The sequence below is a fragment of the Bufo bufo genome, chromosome 2 (genome assembly GCF_905171765.1).
Source record: "Bufo bufo chromosome 2, aBufBuf1.1, whole genome shotgun sequence".
In the NCBI taxonomy this organism is placed as follows: Eukaryota; Metazoa; Chordata; class Amphibia; order Anura; family Bufonidae; genus Bufo; species Bufo bufo.
The window spans coordinates 20,355,731-20,373,080 of record NC_053390.1 but is presented as its reverse complement, the minus strand read 5'-3'; the positions used below and the strand labels follow the sequence as shown (position 1 = coordinate 20,373,080).

Here is a 17,350-nt window from a genome sequence, read left to right as displayed (position 1 = left end):
TAGCAGGTGTTTTTCTTGGAATGCTGTGTTCTTTTTCCTCCATGCATAACGCCCCTTGTTATGGCCAAATAACTCAATTTTAGTTTCATCAGTCCACAGCACCTTATTCCAAAATGAAGCTGGCTTGTCCAAATGTGCTTTAGCCCACCTCAAGCGGCAAAGTGCCGTGGGAGGAGAAAAGGCTTCCTCTGCATCACTCTTGCATACAGCATCTCCTTGTGTAAAGTGCGCCGAATGGTTGAACGATGCACAGTGACTCCATCTGCAGCAAGATGATGTTGTAGGTCTTTGGTGCTGGTCTGTGGGTTGACTCGCTTCTGTCTATCCGAGATTTTTCTTGGTCTGCCACTTCGAGCCTTAACTTTGAACTGAGCCTGTGGTCTTCCATTTCCTCAATATGTTCCTAACTATGGAAACAGACAGCTGAAATCTCCGAGACAGCTTTCTGTATCCTTCCCCTAAACCATGATGGTGAACAATCTTTGTCTTCAGGTCATTTGAGAGTTGTTTTGAGACCCCCATGTTGCTACTCTTCAGAGAAAGTTAAAAGAGGAGGGAAACTTACAATTCACCCCCTTTTTTTTTTTTTTTTAATTCTTTAAATTTTTTATTTTGAAAAGACATAAAATTAGTACATAGGCCAATTTAGAACAGATCAGTGTATATAGTATAACAATCATAAATATCCTTATAACCCTCCCCCCCCCCATTGGCTGTCGTTCCCCTTAATTCATTCAAATACAACAACAAATAAATACATTAGAGATATCTACGTGGCTCTCCGTGCTACTCTCCGCTTCCTTTCAATATCCTCATAAATTTTAATTTGTTGAAGGTATAGATCCCACTCCCTTGAAGAGGGCTGGGAGACAGAGCCCCAGTACTTCACCAATATAGCCTTCGCTACCATCAGACCTCTCATCCAAATCCGTCTAACCTGGGGGGGGACTTCCGTTTCTGAACCATAATCTCCAAAGATCACTATCAAGATCCCCGGGTTATAGTTCATTGAGGATTCCTTTTGTAGAGCAGAGAAAACCTCATCCCAATATTTTCTTATTTTATTGCAACTCCAAAGCAAATGGACATAGTTCGCGTTAACATATCCACATTTAGGGCAGCAACAATCCCGGCCCCTATTTTGGGGGAATTTTCCTTGGGTTTTGGGCGTATAGTACAACCTATGGAGGATCTTAAATTGAATTAGTCTATGTGCACTAGAAACTGTCGCCTTTCTCACGTTCCTATAAATAGTAGGCCACTGTAAAGGAGGGCAATTCAACTCTTGCTCCCATTTACTTGGGCTTTTAAAAGGCGTTACAGCCACCAGTGCCATTCGGAGTTTAGTATATAATCTAGATATTTTCACCTTCTCATCCTTCTGGGCGTCACAGTAATCGAAAAAAATATTCTCTCGTGGGAAAATACGACCCCTATTCCTAGAGGCTTTAAATACATGTTTCAAACGTGCATACATAAATACATCTAATGGTGAACAATGATTAAAACCAAATTCCAAAAGTGATTTAAAACGACCCAAATAAAAAAGGTGAGACACCGTATAGATGCCATTTCGTGACCAATAACCAAAATCTGTAATTTTGAAGAATTCCTCCAGCCCCCCGTTCCCCCACAGAGGGGTGAAACCAAACGGACCGGAGACTTTGAGGATCTCCTTCAGCCTGTTCCACACCCTCTGTAGTGAGCAAGGGATCAGCAAGGACCTCCTCATTCCCATAGTCCCAGTTTACAAACATGCGAATATATTCTCTATTGGCCTGTCAATAACTTTATTCAAGTACCGTGAAAGTAAGCTCTCTTTCCAATGACAACACCGCTGGATCTGTACACAAAAATAATAACCTTGAAAAAAAGGTAGCGACAGCCCACCCTCTGCCTCCGACAACCATAGATATCTCTGCTTTATACGCACCCTCTTCCTGCCCCAGATTAGGTCATTAATCAGGGTCTCCAATCTATGAAAGAAGATATCATCAATCCAGATAGGGGAGGCACACATCGGGAACAAGACTATAGGCAAAATAATCATCCTGATCAGTGCAATTCGATCTGTCTGTGCCAATATTAATTTCCGCCAAGCGCCAACTTTGGTCCTAACTTTATTCAAAACTGGGGCCAAATTCAGGTCATAAAACCTACTTATTGGAACCCCGATCTTAACCCCCAGATAGTCCAAGGAATCGTTAGGGGCCAAGACACGGACTCGGCTCCCTACATCTACAGCTTTCCGGTTCAGCGGGAGGAGCGATGACTTTGTCCAGTTGATCATATAACCTGATAATTTACCATAATGTTCTATTACCTCTATAACATACGGAAGGGTTTTCCATCCCTGATCCAGGAACAGAATCACATCGTCTGCATACAGATTTATTTTATATTTTATCGTTCACTCCCGCCACCCCGAAGCCTTCTATACGATTCTCCAAGCGGATCCGACAAGCCAACGGTTCGATAAAAAGAGCGAAAAGGAGGGGAGACAGGGGACAACCCTGTCTCATCCCTCTCCACATCGCAACGGGAGAGGAACTCATACCATTGATATTGATATATGCAACTGGCTGTTCATATAACATTTGGGTCATTTCCAAAAAAGGATTCCCAAGGTCAAAATAGGACATCGTAGCCCAGAGAAAAGGCCACTCCATCCTGTCAAATGCCTTTGCGGCGTCTAATGACAGGATGGAGTGGTCCACACTACCCCCAACAGACAAATTCAGATAGACCCTATATATGCTCGTCTGTATATGGCGGCCCGGAATAAAGCCCGTCTGGTCAGGGTGAACCAGACCAGCTATAACCCTCTTCAAGCGGTTAGCCAAAATTTTTGCAAAGATCTTATAGTCCGTATTTAAGAGCGATATGGGTCTATATGACCCCACATCGCATGGGTCCTTCTCCTTTTTCAAGACCAAAATAATCACTGCCTCTCTAAATGATGGTGGTAGAGAGCCGAATGCGCAGGATTCATTAAAAACTTGAAGTAAAGCCGGCAGAAGAGATTTGGCATGGTACCTATAGGTTTCAAACGGCAATCCATCTGGGCCGGGAGATGAACTATACTTTAAGAACGGGAGAGTCCAGCATCCCTCTCTCTTGGGTAGATAACTAGGGGAGCGCCAATTGTTGAAGGTATTGATCAATGTCGGTATGTCTAAACAGAGACTCAGATTTATAGAGGGTAGAATAATATTTCACAAATTCCTCTCTAATCTCCTCTGCGGGTCTCACCCCAATTCCTTGAGAGTTCCTAATTTCTTTTATAGTGGTAACCTCTCTCTGGTTGGCCACCAAACGAGCCAAGAACCTTCCCGTTTTACCAGATTCGCAGAAACGATTCTGACCTTGAAAAAGGAGCTTATGTTGTGCTTTTTTATATAAAAGTGTCTTAAGCTGAGAATTAGCCTCCTTTAACTGACTGATAAGTTGCTCCTCATGACAGTCAATCAATGCGGCACGCAAACTCCTTATTGAGTCTGTCAGTTGTTTTTCCCTACGTCGTATTGCCGTTCTAAATCTATGGATTTTATTAAAGTACAGACCCCTAATATGGGCCTTCAACGCGTCCCACACATAATGAATATGTGTTGAGCCTACGTTGAAGCCCCAGAATTCCTGAATATCCTGATCTACACGGGATTGCTCCCCTATCACCTCAAACCAATGCGAGTTCAGTTTAAAGGTTCTTCCTGAAGTTGGAGCCTCCACAAACACAATCAAGACTGGATAGTGGTCCGAGATTCCATGAGGCTCATACCTCATTCTCAGGACGCGACCGCACAGATCCCGACTAGCAAATGCCAGATCAATACGGGACATGGACCCGTATGACTGGCTAAAACATGAGAATTTTTTTTTAGAGGTGGCGCCAGATATCAACCAGCGCCAGCTCCTGGCACACAGCAGTCAAAGGGGACCCCGTGCGACCGCGCCCAGAGAGTGAAGAGAACCGGTCCAACTCAGGGTCCGGTACCGCATTAAAGTCGCCTGCCACCAATAAGGCACATTGATTTTTAGTAGATATATATTGAGCTAAATGTGAAAAAACCGTTGATTTAAATGGAGGGGGGATATATATAAAAGCCAATATCACCTCCTGCCCTTTCCAAAGCCCATGAAGAAATACATATCGCCCCTCTTTATCGATGGAACTGTCTAACGGTTAGAACTCTATCCCTCAATGAATATATACACTGACACCTCTTGCATAAGAAGAGTAGCAAGCGTGGTACTCCAAAGAGGTCCATTTCCTTTTCAGTGTATAAATCCTATCTGCTGTTGCATGAGTCTCTAATAGTGCCACAATGGCAGGCAAATGACGGATCACAAGGTCAAATACCACCGTCCTCTTCACTCTGTCTCCCAACCCTCTCACATTCCAACATAAGATATTACACGGCATATCATATGAGTAAAGGTATCCACAATCTCAGCGGAGAGGCACGCATGACCACGAAACGGAGAACGGCAGCCAATCCCTCCCTAAAACCCACCCCCAAACACCCCCCTTCATGATTGACAAGGCATTTTACAATACCCATCAACCTCTCACCTTCCACCAAACCTCCCCCCCCGCCACCTAAGAACCCAATCCCGATCCTTTGAGCAGACAAATTTAGCTAAAATTGCCCTAGGAGGGGCACCTGGAGGCGGTTTTTTAAAGGGGATCCTGTGGGCCCTTTCCACACAGAAGGTAGATGCATCGTAGTCTGGCCCCAAATTTTCTACCAACCACTTCTGGATAAATTTCGGCGAGTTATCCTGTTCTGCCCCTTCTGGGAACCCCACTAACCGCAAATTATACCTACGCAATCTATCCTCCAGTTCTACCACTTTCCTTCTTAACCAAGTACGGTCTTCATTTACTTCTTCTAGTCTGTTCTTTAATATACCGTTCTCTACAGTGACAGAGTTAACTGCAGTTTCCAATTCTTTCACCTTTAGTCTCAGCTTCGTCATTTCATCTCTAATTATGCTAACATCCCCTTGTACTACTGCAAGGGAAGAGGCCAACTCTGCAACCGAAGCACTAGTAGCATTTACCACTCCCAGTATATCCTGCAGTTTGTTGTTAATGCTCTCAAAGCCTTCACTATGGGAAGAGCTGGGCTTTGATAAACCCTGTTCTAAGCGGTCCGAGTTATCTGAACCTAACTCAGCCTGAGGGGCCGATCTCTGTACCCCTCCTCTAGTTTTAGGTGGTGGTGACTTCAGGAATTTATCTAATCGAGCCTGTGGGCTTCCCCCTGATCCACCTTTTGGAGAGGTCAAACCACCTGATTTACGGTATTTTGGCGGCATTTTTATATATATAAGTCAATATAACGCATCTATGTACGTAATTCCCACACAGCGATATCTCGTATGTATATACACAGAGCACCACCCATCAATGTTAACACATAGGAGAGAGATACAGATAATGGTTAGATATAAACAACGGAGGGAGAGGTAATCACTGAGTCGGTGTAGATACCAGATACCCAGGGTAAATGCAAAATAACTGGTCACCTCCCCCAGGTCATATTGCCAACAATTATATAACGGCCATATAGAAGTAAATGCAGCAGTCCCAGTTAAACTCTAAACTAGGTGCTGAGGCTCAACTTTAAGGTATATGTTCCAAAAGAAAAGTTCCGGAGCAGAGTGTCCAATGGACGCAGCTTCTTAAGTTCAGTCTGCTCACACCAAAATTTGGCTTTTCCACCGCACAGATGCGGTATCGGAGTGCCCCACACAAAGCTGGAACTATCAAAAGGGCCAGTCCGACCAAAAATAGAAGAGGGCACGGTCCAGAGAACTATAACACGAAAAAGGCCTTTATAAGGCTAGCTGTTCATCTGTACTTGCACAGTGAAGAAAGGGTCACCTGAGAATCCAGCCTCAAACTCCAGTGACCACCGCAAGTCACACACCCCCAGGTCTCACAGCTCACGGCCTAGGGCTCCGGTGACCACCGCAAATCACACGGCCCAGAAGCCGCAAACAACCGAAGTCTTCCACAGGTACCGAAGGTCACACAGCAGGCCAGGGGCATCGCGCTGCTACCATCTCCAAACCGTGGCGGGGGTCAGCACATTCGACATCAGAGGCATAAGAGGCACCCAATTCACCTGCAAGGCAACCGGCACCGATCCCCTTTTTCAGCCACAAAAGCTAGAGCCCGATTTATCTGAAGGCTTACCAGCTCCAACACCCAGGTCCACACGGGCAGCAAGTCAGCGTGCAATGAATCACGTCAGGGAGCGGGCGTCGGGTAGCGGGGCATAGCAGGCAGTGTTCAGGTGGCCGATAGCAGCGAACAGCGGCGGCAAGGTAAAGCAGGCAGGATAAAGCAGGAGTCCGGGGCCAGTGTAATAGGAAGCTTACCACTCCAGCACCCAACACCTCAAAGGCAGCGAGTCACCCTCAGCTGGTCACAGCAAACCGCCGGCAGTAAGTCAAAGCAGACAGCTTACAGCTTGCGAAGGATCACAGCAGGCAGCAGGAGCGGGATGTCATAGATCGAAGTTCCATCTAGGCTCGACTAGCCAGGCCTGGCCGGGGGGCGGCGTTCCTTGGGATCCACATCAGAGCGGACGGGGTGAGGCGGGTAGTGAGAGGAGAGGGCTGTCGGAGGAGGAGCGCGGCGCACCTACGTCATGCCGCTACGTGGGATACAATTCACCCCCTTAAATACTCTTTCTCCTAATTGGATTCACCTGTGTATGTAGGTCAGGGGTCACTGAGCTTACCAAGCCAATTTGAGTTCCAATATTTAGTTCTAAAGGTTTTGGAATCAATAAAATGACAACAGTGCCCAAATTTATGCACCTGCCTAATTCTGTTTAAACAATTATAGCACACTTTCTGTAAATCCAACAAACTTCATTTCACTTCTCAGATATCACTGTGTGTGTCTCTTATATGATATATTTAACTGACATTTTTTATCGTAACAACCAACGATTTATACAGGAAAATCATGACGATTAACAAGGTTGCCCAAACTTCCGCATCCCACTGTATAACCAGACATGAAGCAAATATTGTAAAATTCTCAGCTATACGACTATCCTCAGGTGTGATGGAAACAAGTCCAACAAAGTGCCTAATGCAGGGGCGTCGTTAGGTCAAAACATTCGGGGCTTGAGCTCCGGATGTTTTGTCCAATGCCCCGAATGTTCTGCGGGCCGCTTGGCCCCACTCCCCTTGTACTTGTTCTGCTACTTGCGTGCTGCGCCGGCATTAGTACAGTCACTTCGGTGTGCAATCCCGTCTAGCAGCGCGTGATCCCGTGAGACCCGCCGCTGTAGGTCACTGGTCTCGCTGGATCACGCGCCGCAGGACAGGATTGCGCTCCGAAGTGACTGAAGTTGAACTCATGCCCATACAGCCAGCGGAACAAGTACAAGGGGGGTGGGGGGATGATCTGTGGGGTTGCCCAGACGGCTAGGCCCTTCACAGCAGTTATTAACCCCTTTCAGCAGTTCTCCGTTCACTGAAGGGGGGACTGCTGAAAGGGCTTAATAACTACTGTGAAGGCCCCCCCCCCCCCCGCGGCGATGGGGGCGTGGCTTCATTGTGTGGGGGCGTGGCTTCACAGGGGCGTGATACAGTGGGCTTGTGCCCCGGATGTTTTCAGACCCTAGCAGCACCCCTGGCCTATTGTATACTGCCCGAGAATAGCGGTCCGTATCCTAATAGGTCAGAGGTGGAAATACAACTGCCATAAAGTATGTTCAGATATTATGTAGCAGTCTCTCTCATGGAGATGTCATGGGCTCACAGAAAATATCCAGGAAATGTCATGAGATGTTTTTTCTTTTCTTTTTCCCACATTCACCATAACAGCTCCTTAGGCCTCATGCACACAACCGTTGTTCTGGGCCTTCACACGGACGCCTTCCTTGTTTCCCGGATCCGCAATTTGCGGTCCGCAAAACACACAACGGTCCTGTGCATGAGGCCTTAGGAGAAAGGAATTGTCTTCACAGAGAAAGGAGACTTGGAGGAGAATATAGATGTAGAGCTTTCTCCAACACCTCAGAGCCTGGTGGAGAGGAGACTGGGAGTAGTTGTTATTCTTCCTCCATGTACTGAGTCTGACTGATGAAGGCCTTCACTGTGGGTTCTCTCTCTGGAAATTTACCTCATAAGCAGAGGTGTCATTGTGCCAGGATGATGCCCTGACCCTTTTTTGGTTGATAGGGTGATGGAGGGCACTGTATAAAGAATCCCCTTCCCCCCAGGTCCTGCCATGTATAACTGTATCCTCATCCTCAGCATGTACTATTGTAGAGAAGGAGCTGTCGTCCACTGCCCATCATTCATTCTCGTAGACCAGAGACTACTTTGGTTTGTTGTCTGCTAGGTGCTGGGACCTCAGCCTAGGTGGTGAGAGGCAGAGTATATTTCCTCCAATCACTAAACCTAGAAGTGAAGGAGCTGAGAGAAGAGTCTGATCTATAGACAGATCTACAGGAGGCCATGTATTCAGTCACTGTGTGCTTGTTTCTCCACAGATGGATCCAGGAGGAGAAATCCACCAGAGAGATGTCCCCATCCTCTGTATTCCCAGGACTGTCCAGAGGAGAAGGTCCCGGAGAACCCTCAGGTAGATGGAGCTGAGCCCTATACACATCTATATAGGGGGGTCCTGCAGTCATAGAGGGGTCATAGATTGTGGGGGTCTCTCATGTGGATCTGTTAGATTTCCCACCTGTCTGCTGTATTGTATTGAATTGTTACAGATGACAAATCAGGGGGAAGATCTGACTGATATTAAAGTGGAGGATGAAGAAGAGAAGACGATGGATGATCCCCCGTGTAAGAGTGAGGTGGAGGAGGACATTCCAGGAGATGTCACCACAGGTATGGAATCATGAATGGAGAAGGTGACTTCAGATTCTGTCCTTGGTGCCTTTAGGGCAGGAGGAGATTCTGATGATTAGAGATGTCCCCATCACATCATGAAGTGTTCCCCTTGTCTAGCTGACGGTGATCTCTGATCAGATTCTTCTCTGATCCAGGCTGTTCGTGCAGGACATGACGGTCAGTCACATCCACACACCCACTGGGGATTACAGGGGGGGGGGGGGTGAAGATTTTATGGCAATTTTATTTTTCGGATACCTTAAAGTAGAGAGGGTTACTTCTTGTCCTCCTTCCCCTCTGCCCTCTTGCGGTTGCTACTAAAGCTGGGCAGAGGACATATACGGGAGTAGACTCTCGTCCCTGAACAGCGGGGGCCTGTTTTCACTCCATAACACAAGGTCTCCCTTCCCTTCTGTGAGGAAGCAGACCGGAATAGAAAGAGCACGCTGCACGCCGTCCTGCTCATATGCGCCGCAGTCTACGCTCTGTTCCCGGAGGGGGGCGGAGCCTAGGATCACATGGAGAGTGCGCGCATGCACACTGATGATGTCAGACGCCGCGCTGGGTGAAAAAGAGGCGGTAAAATCAACCTGCCGCTGCCTCCACTGTGTTTCCTGTTCCGGTGAGATGTCAGCTCCTGATGCCCCTGCAAGCCAAATGGATACTGGAGACCCACCCTCGGCTACTCCTATCGTGAGTTCCCCTGTGGGGAAAATATCTGTGACCTTGCATATTTCATCTCTGATACCTGGTTGCTCCTCTCTTTATAGGGAGTGATAGAGCCCAAAGTTAAATCCAAATACACAAGATGTGCAACTTGTACAAAAAGACTCCCTGAAAATCACAAAAAGAAGTTCTGCCAGTCTTGCATTAATGAGCTTGTAAAGGAAGAGCAACCATCGATCCTCGAGGTTAAATCTATGATTCAAAGTGAAATAAAATCCTCTTTGGCCTCCCTCAAGTCTGTCCCTCCTATGCCTCCTGCCAAAAAATCCTAAATATCGGTTCCATCCTCCTCTGATGCAGAGGACATGGACGAGGAGTCTTCCACCTCTAGACAAAATATGGAAGATGATGTAGTGTCAGAGGGGGAAATTGTGGACGACGAAAATAAATATTACTTTTCTTCTCAGGATATTGAGGAGTTACTATGGGCATTGAAAATGTTCAAAAGCCCCGATCAGTTCAGGTTGAGATGTTTGGGGGACTTATAGCGAAAAAAATCAAAATATTAAAGACGTAATTCTGGATGAGTGGACTGATCCAGAAAGAAGACTGGGAGTCTCTAAGGAGTTTAAAACAGGTTGTTGTTTCATCACGCTGAAATAAAAATCTTTAATGAGATACCAAAGATTGATGTTCAGGTGGCAAAAGTTGTCAAAAAAACTTCCCTGCCATGTGAGGATTCGTCACAACTAAAGGATCCAATGGAGAGGAAGGCAGATGCTCTACTGAGGAAATGCTGGGAGGCCTCCATGTTCGGAATTAAGACCAACATAGCGGCAACTTCTGTGGCCAGGGCCATGTATGTTTGGCTTAAAAAATTTGAGAACCACATAAAAACAAAACTGCCAGAGAAGAAATCCTAAACCCCATCCCTCTTCTTAAGTCTGCCACAGCTTTTCTGGCTGATGCCTCCGCAGAATCGGTCAGATTTGCTGCTAAGGATGCAGCAGTATCAAATTCGGCGAGAAGGGCACTTTGGATGAAGTCTTGGGGGGGTGACAGGACCTCCAAAGCTAAACTGTGCTCTATTGCGTTTTCTGGCAAATACGTTTTTGGGCCAGTACTAGATGCAATCCTAGAGAAGGCTGCTGACAAAAAAAAAAGGGTTCCCAGAAGAGAGCAAGAAGAAACCTTTTCGTCCCTTTAGCTCGTAATCAAGATCCTTCAGGGGAAAGGGAAAATCGGGACGATGGAGCTATCAGAAAGGGGGAAAAGGCAGAGGGTTCCTCCTTAATCCTCAGAACAAACAATCCGAAAAACAATGACACCAGGGTAGGAGGAAGGTTGAGAAATTTTCTATCTCCGTGGGAAGACGTAACCCAGAATCCCTGGGCCTTAGACATCGTAAAAAATGGCTACGGGATAGAATTTTAGTCAACCCCTCCAAAAAGATTTCAAATAACATCCCACAGTCACAAAGTGTTAGCAAAGATTTGGCAGGGAGTCCTAGACTTGAAAAAATCAGGCGTGGTATTAGAAGTTCCCGAACCAGAAAGGGGAAGGGGCTTTTATTCAAATTTATTTTTAGTCCAAAAACCCGACGGATCTTCCTGTACTATTATAAACCTAAAAGGGCTAAACAAATATATAACCTACAGAAAATTCAAAATGGAGTCAATTTCATCAGTAATTCCCCTAGTCAAAAAAGGAGCATACCGTATTTTTCGCCCTATAAGATGCACTCCCCCCCCCAAAAAAAAAAAAAGTGGGAGGAAAATGACAGTGCGTCTTATGGGGCAAATGCTGCCGTTTTTACACTGATAAACCACTGACCGCATGCTGCACAGCGCGGCCGGCGTGTGTATCATCGAGGAGGGAGGAGGGGCTGGGGGCCGGCCTTTAGTTTTGTAATAGCAGCAGGGCTAAGTGCAGTCACTGTATTCTATTGCACCGGGCCCCGCTCACTGTACTAATCATATCTACTGTAACTGCAGGCAAGCAATCTTTAACTATAGATATGTTCAATCCAGCAGCCTGTACTTGCGATCATAGCAGGCTGGAGGCAGGAGGCTGGGCGGGCACTGGCAACATAACTTCCTACGTCATGTGCCTGCTCCATCCACTTTATGAATGAAGCAGGCGGCGCAGGCACGTGAAGGAAGTTACGTTGCCAGTGCCCGCCCAGCCTCCTGCCTCCAGCCTGCTATGATCGTAAGTACAGGCTGCTGGATCGAACATATCTATAGTTAAACATTGCCTGCCTGCAGTTACAGTAGATACGATTAGTACAGTGAGCAGGGCCCGGTGCAATAGAATACAATGACTGCACTGGGCCCCCGCTGCCATTTAAAAACTAGTGTAGATGCCAGCCCCCACCCCCTGTATTAGGGGTCACTCACAGTCGCTGACACTGTTATGGGGGGAATCTGTGGATGTCAAATAGCATAAGATGCCTCCTTACCTATTCACAACGCCTTTTATGTGTCTCTCCTCAAGCCAACATTGTTCATTCGATATATCTGATCCTGCTTACTCTTCAGTGAGATTTGAAGGTGTGTATGAGATGAAAAGCATCCTTGATATGAAGAAGATTAGTGGAAAACCCTTCTTCTTGATTGACTGGAAAGGTTTTGGTCCTGAGGAGAGATTGTGGGAACCTGCTGATAATATTGATGTTCTGGTCCTGCTGAAGACCTTCCTGCAACTATATGAACCAAAGAACAGGGGGCATGGGGGGTACTGTTAGATTAGTGGCCCATGCCCGATGCTGTCATACTTCTCTGGGCGGTCACAGGTGCTTCTCTACTCACCATGTCGCCGATCTACCCAATTCCTGGATTCTGACCTTGTGACTGTTTCCTAGATTTGCATGCACACTGACTTCGGCCTGTCCTTCACCATGCTTTAGCCTGATCCCTCTGCGCTTTACACTGGTGTATCTGACCAGTGACTCCCCTTCATGGCTCAGCTGTCAACCATACAGAGGCTACTCCAGAAAGTAGCGGCCTGGTGGACTCCTTGCAGTAAAGTCCAGATCCCTAGGTAAATAGGTTTTTAGACCCTTTCATTTTTTTCACATTTTGTTATGTTGTGACCTGCTGCTAAAATTAAAAAGTCAGGTTTCCCACCATCAATCTACACTCAATACCCCATAAGGAGAAACTTCCAAAATTGCACTCTTTTAAAAAAAGGAAAAACTGAAATTTTGAATGGACCCAAGTATTCACAACCTTTTTCTATGACCCTTGAAATTTAGCTATGAGGCCCCACATTTCTCTTGATAATTTTTGAGATCTTTCTATACCTTGATTGGAGTCCACTTGTGCTAAATTCAGTTGATTAGACATCATTTGGAAAGACGCACTCCTGTCTGTATAAGGTCTCACAGCTGACAATACATATCAGAGCAAAATCCATGCCATGAGGAACAAAGTGGCCGGAGAACTCAGAGACAGGATTGTGTGAGGCAAAGATCTGGAGAAGGGCACAAAAACATTTCTGCTGCACTGAATGTCCCAAGAGTACAGTGGGCTCCATAATTCTTAAGTGGAAAAAGTATGGAACAACCAGGACTACTCCTAGAGCTGGCCGCCTCACCAAACAAAATAATCAAGGGAGAAGGGCCTTGGTAAGAAAAATTACAAAGACCCAATGGTCACTCTTGCTGAGCTCCAAATATCCTGAGTGCAGATGGAAGAAACTTCCAGAAAGTCAACCATTACTGCAGCATCCACCAATCTTCCCTTTATGGCACAGTGGCCAGAAAGAAGCCTCTGCTCAGTTAAAGACACATGAAAGATGCCTAAGTTTGCAAAAAAGCATCTAAAGGAATCTCAAACTGTAAAAAACAAGACTCTCCGCTCTGATAAAACCAAGATTGAACTTTTTGGCCTCAATTGTAAGTACCATGTCTGGAGGAAACCTAGCCCTGCTCATCACCTGCCCAATACTACCAGTGAAGCGTGGTGACATCATCTTGCTCTGGGGTTGTTTTTTAGCTGCTGGGACTGGGAAACTGCTCAGGGTTGAAGGAAAGCTGTATGGAAAAAAATACAGAGATGTTCTTAATAAAAACCTGATCCAGAGTGCTTTGGTCCTCAGACTAGGCCAAAAATTTAACATGCAACAAGACAATGACCCTAAGCACACAGCCAAGACAACACAGAAGTGGCTTAGGGACAGCTCTGTGAAAGTCCTTAAGTGGTCCAGGCGAAGCCCTGACTTGAGCCCAATTGAACATCTCTGGAGAGAGAGTCTGAAAATGTCTGTCCACAGTTGGTCACCATCCAATCTGAATGGCAGAAAATCCCCAAATCCAGGTGTACAAATCATGCAGTACCGTACACAAGAACTCTGTCTGAGTAAAGTGTCTGGATACTTAACGCTAATGCAAGATTATAATTTTTCAATAAATTTATAAAGGTTTTGAACATCTTTTTACTTTCTCATTATCGGGTATTGAGTGCAGAATGATGGGAAAATCTATTTTTATTTTTATTTTAGCAAAAGCCTGCAACATAACAAAATGTGAAAAAGTGAAAGGGTCTGAAGATTTTCTGAGTCTGTGCGTGCACAAACACACACAGACACTACTATTTATTATTGTCATTATATTTCACTAGTTAACTCAGTGAGATGTAGAGAAGTGCTACGGTGCTATGTCTATATATACAGAATAAGAGCAGATATATAATGGTACACACATATAGAGACACACCTGAGTATACACAATAGTAATATGTAGAGCTCAGTAAAAATCTGAATGAAGAATGAATAAGTTTTACTTCCTGTTCCTGCTGGATCTACTTAGGAATGTTATAAGTTTGTCTAATCCGTGATTTGAAAAAAAAAAAAACACTAATTACAACTTTTATCTTCACAGAAAATCCCAGTAAAAATTGTAAGGGAAACTTCATGTTATCACTAAATTACAAAGAAGAAGCTGAAGATATCATGCATCGTTCTTCAAAAGAAACCCTCATTACCCTTAATGTACATCCAGGACTTCACAGTACAGATCTATCATTTAATCCCCCTAAACTTGAGGACCCTTCTGCCGGCCAATCACAGATTGTTACCGCAAGTACAAATCAGAAAGGGGGTGAAAGGTTTCAGTGTGATAAAGAGTTCACAAAAAGTGCAGTTTTTTCTGCAAATGGAAGAATTCACACAGGAGAGAAGTCATATTCATGTGCAGAATGTGGGAATTGCTTTAAATATAAATCACATCTTGTTAGACACAAGAGAAGTCACACAGGAGAGAAGCCATATTCCTGTTCAGAATGTGGTCAGTGCTTTACAAATAAATCATATCTTGTTATACATGAGAGAATTCACACAGGAGAGAAGCCATATACATGTTCAGAATGTGGGAACTGTTTTGTAAGTAAACAAGATCTTGTTAAACATGAGAGTATCCACACAGGAGAAAAGCCATATTCATGCTCGCAATGTGGGAAAAGTTTTACACAAAAATCATATCTTGTTATACATGAGAGACGTCACACAGGAGAGAAACCATACTCATGTTCTGAATGTGGGAAATGTTTTACACAAAAATCAAATCTTGCTGCACATGAGAGACGTCACACAGGAGAGAAGCCATATTCATGCTCGCATTGTGGGAGGCGTTTTACGGTTAAATCAAGTCTTGTTAAACATGAGAGAAGTCACACAGGAGAGAGGCCGTATTCATGTTCAGAGTGTGGGAAATGTTTTACAGATAAATCAAACCTTGTTACGCATCAGAGAATTCACACCGGAGAGAAGCCATATTCATGTTTAGAATGTGGAAAGTGCTTTTCAGATAAATCACATCTTGGTAGACATAAGAGAATTCACACAGAAAAGAAGCCATAATCATGTTTAGAATGTAAGAAACTTTTTATTACTCATTACAAACTTAAAGGGGTTGTCCCGGGACTCCCATAAAAATAAAAATGTCCAGAATCAGCCTTAACACTCATAAGAACTGTAAAAGAGGATTGCTATAAAACTTTTAGCTCCTATGGGTCCCTGTGACAGCCATTTGGGTCCCCCTGCCATTTGTTTACACTGGTCACTGGTATACACTGTGTAGCTGCCCTCTCACAGACCTCAGCCCCTCAACATCACTCTGTAACCTCCCTTCTCTCTCTCTGCTGCAGGAGACAGAGGAGCTTACAATCAGCTCAGTATAAGCCCTATTACACAGTGCCTGCAGTGTTCTTATCTCCTCCAGTTCTCTTTGCATCCTCCCCCTCCCTCCTCATATCTGCTCCAGCTCATTACTGTCCTCTCTCCCCTTTCCACATATGAGCTGTCACTAGCTCCTCTTTCCCCTGCCCAGTACCTACAGAGCTGGGGAATGGTAGTGCTGGGCTGGGCAGGGGAGAGAGGCACTGACAATACACAGAGTTAAGAAGTGATGTGGAGGAGCGTGGCCAGAGGCTGTGCAAACAGAAGGAGATGAGGAGAGGGGAGGTCAATTCTATAGGGCTGTGCTACAGAGGAGGGAGAGAGAGCACCGGACTGTAGAGGTGATGTCAGCAAGGAAAACAACAAAATGTCATGACTGCTCTGTAAAGAAGCTAAAGGGAGCAGAATAGATAATAAAACTGTATTAGAGATTTGCTGCTCTGGCCATGCAAGTTTAAGGGGGCATAAAAGTCTATTCCCAGGAAAACCGCTTTAAGGATCATCGGAGAAGTCACACAGGAGAGAAGCCGTTTTGATGTAGTGTCACAGTGCAGCATTGTGATTTTTATAATAAAAATGCTTTCCAGCACAACTTCCATTTGAAATTGTGTCTTTATTCAATCCATTTAATGGAGGTTAGATGGTACCTCAATGCAGGGTTTTGTGGATGTCAAGAGATGGTTCCCAAGCCAAAATCAATAAATAAAGACTCCTGTATTCCATGTATTGTTGCTCAACGTATCGTGTTAATTGATTACAGTGGGTTTCCCAGTACAATGGTATTTATATAAATTTTTCAGCCACACGGCCTTCATCAGAAGTACTGAAATACATACAGATAAAAGGACAATCAAATATAGGCAATCATAACAGTGATGTGTAAAAATAATATTATACCTGTATACATATATAGTACATATAGGCATCCTATCACAGGAGAAGTATCTGGTTCTGGCATATAATATGCAATAATGTATACAGGGGAGATTAAACATAACGTAATTATATTAAATAAAGCATAGCGATACTAAAAAAAGTATGGTGACATTAGGCAAATTATAACAAAATAATGAAGAAATGAGGTCCCCAGGTTCATCATGGTTTTTCTCCAATATGATTATGCATACAAAGAGTGGTCCTATATAGGAGCCTGTACTGGCCAAACGGCTATTCCAATAAAAGAACAGAGTACACCTCATAAATATAGTAAAGGTGGTTAAAATCCGGTTAGCAGACACTAAGTGCACGACTTGAGATGTAATGGCTCTTGTGGAGAATAGCTGGCTAAAGAGGCTTACCTGGATGGGCCGCACCAGGGTTCTGTGGAGATGTAAGGACTCCAGGCACGGTATATAGTAGTGGCGCTGCGGTATTTAGGGCAACTGCCCTGAATGTATGGTGCTGGTGTGAGGAGCATGTTGGCGTATGATAAACGCTGTGTGCCGTAATTCCGGGGAAGCGGGGCTGTCCCAGAGGCCAGCAGTGCCGGAGTGTACTAGTAGATTATTAAAGATGGCAGGATGGGCGTTTGGAAGCCATCGTAGATTGTCTTTGTTGTTTTTTTAATTTTACATTATTGATTTAATGTTCACGTTCCAACTGTTTAGTTCTGTCTGACATTCAGTAATAA

General features: G+C 44.9%; 1 protein-coding gene across 1 annotated transcript in view; it reads left to right on the top strand.

The window, feature by feature from the left end:
* Positions 1 to 16,354, top strand: part of LOC120991140 (zinc finger protein OZF-like) — a 47,155-nt gene extending 30,801 nt beyond the window's left edge. Inside the window, exon 4 of the mRNA XM_040420046.1 lies at positions 14,867 to 16,354. Within this exon, the coding sequence (XP_040275980.1) occupies positions 14,867 to 15,402 (536 nt within the window). The 3' untranslated portion in view covers positions 15,403 to 16,354. The remainder of the gene's footprint in view (positions 1 to 14,866) is intronic.
* The last annotated feature ends 996 nt before the right edge of the window (positions 16,355 to 17,350 follow it).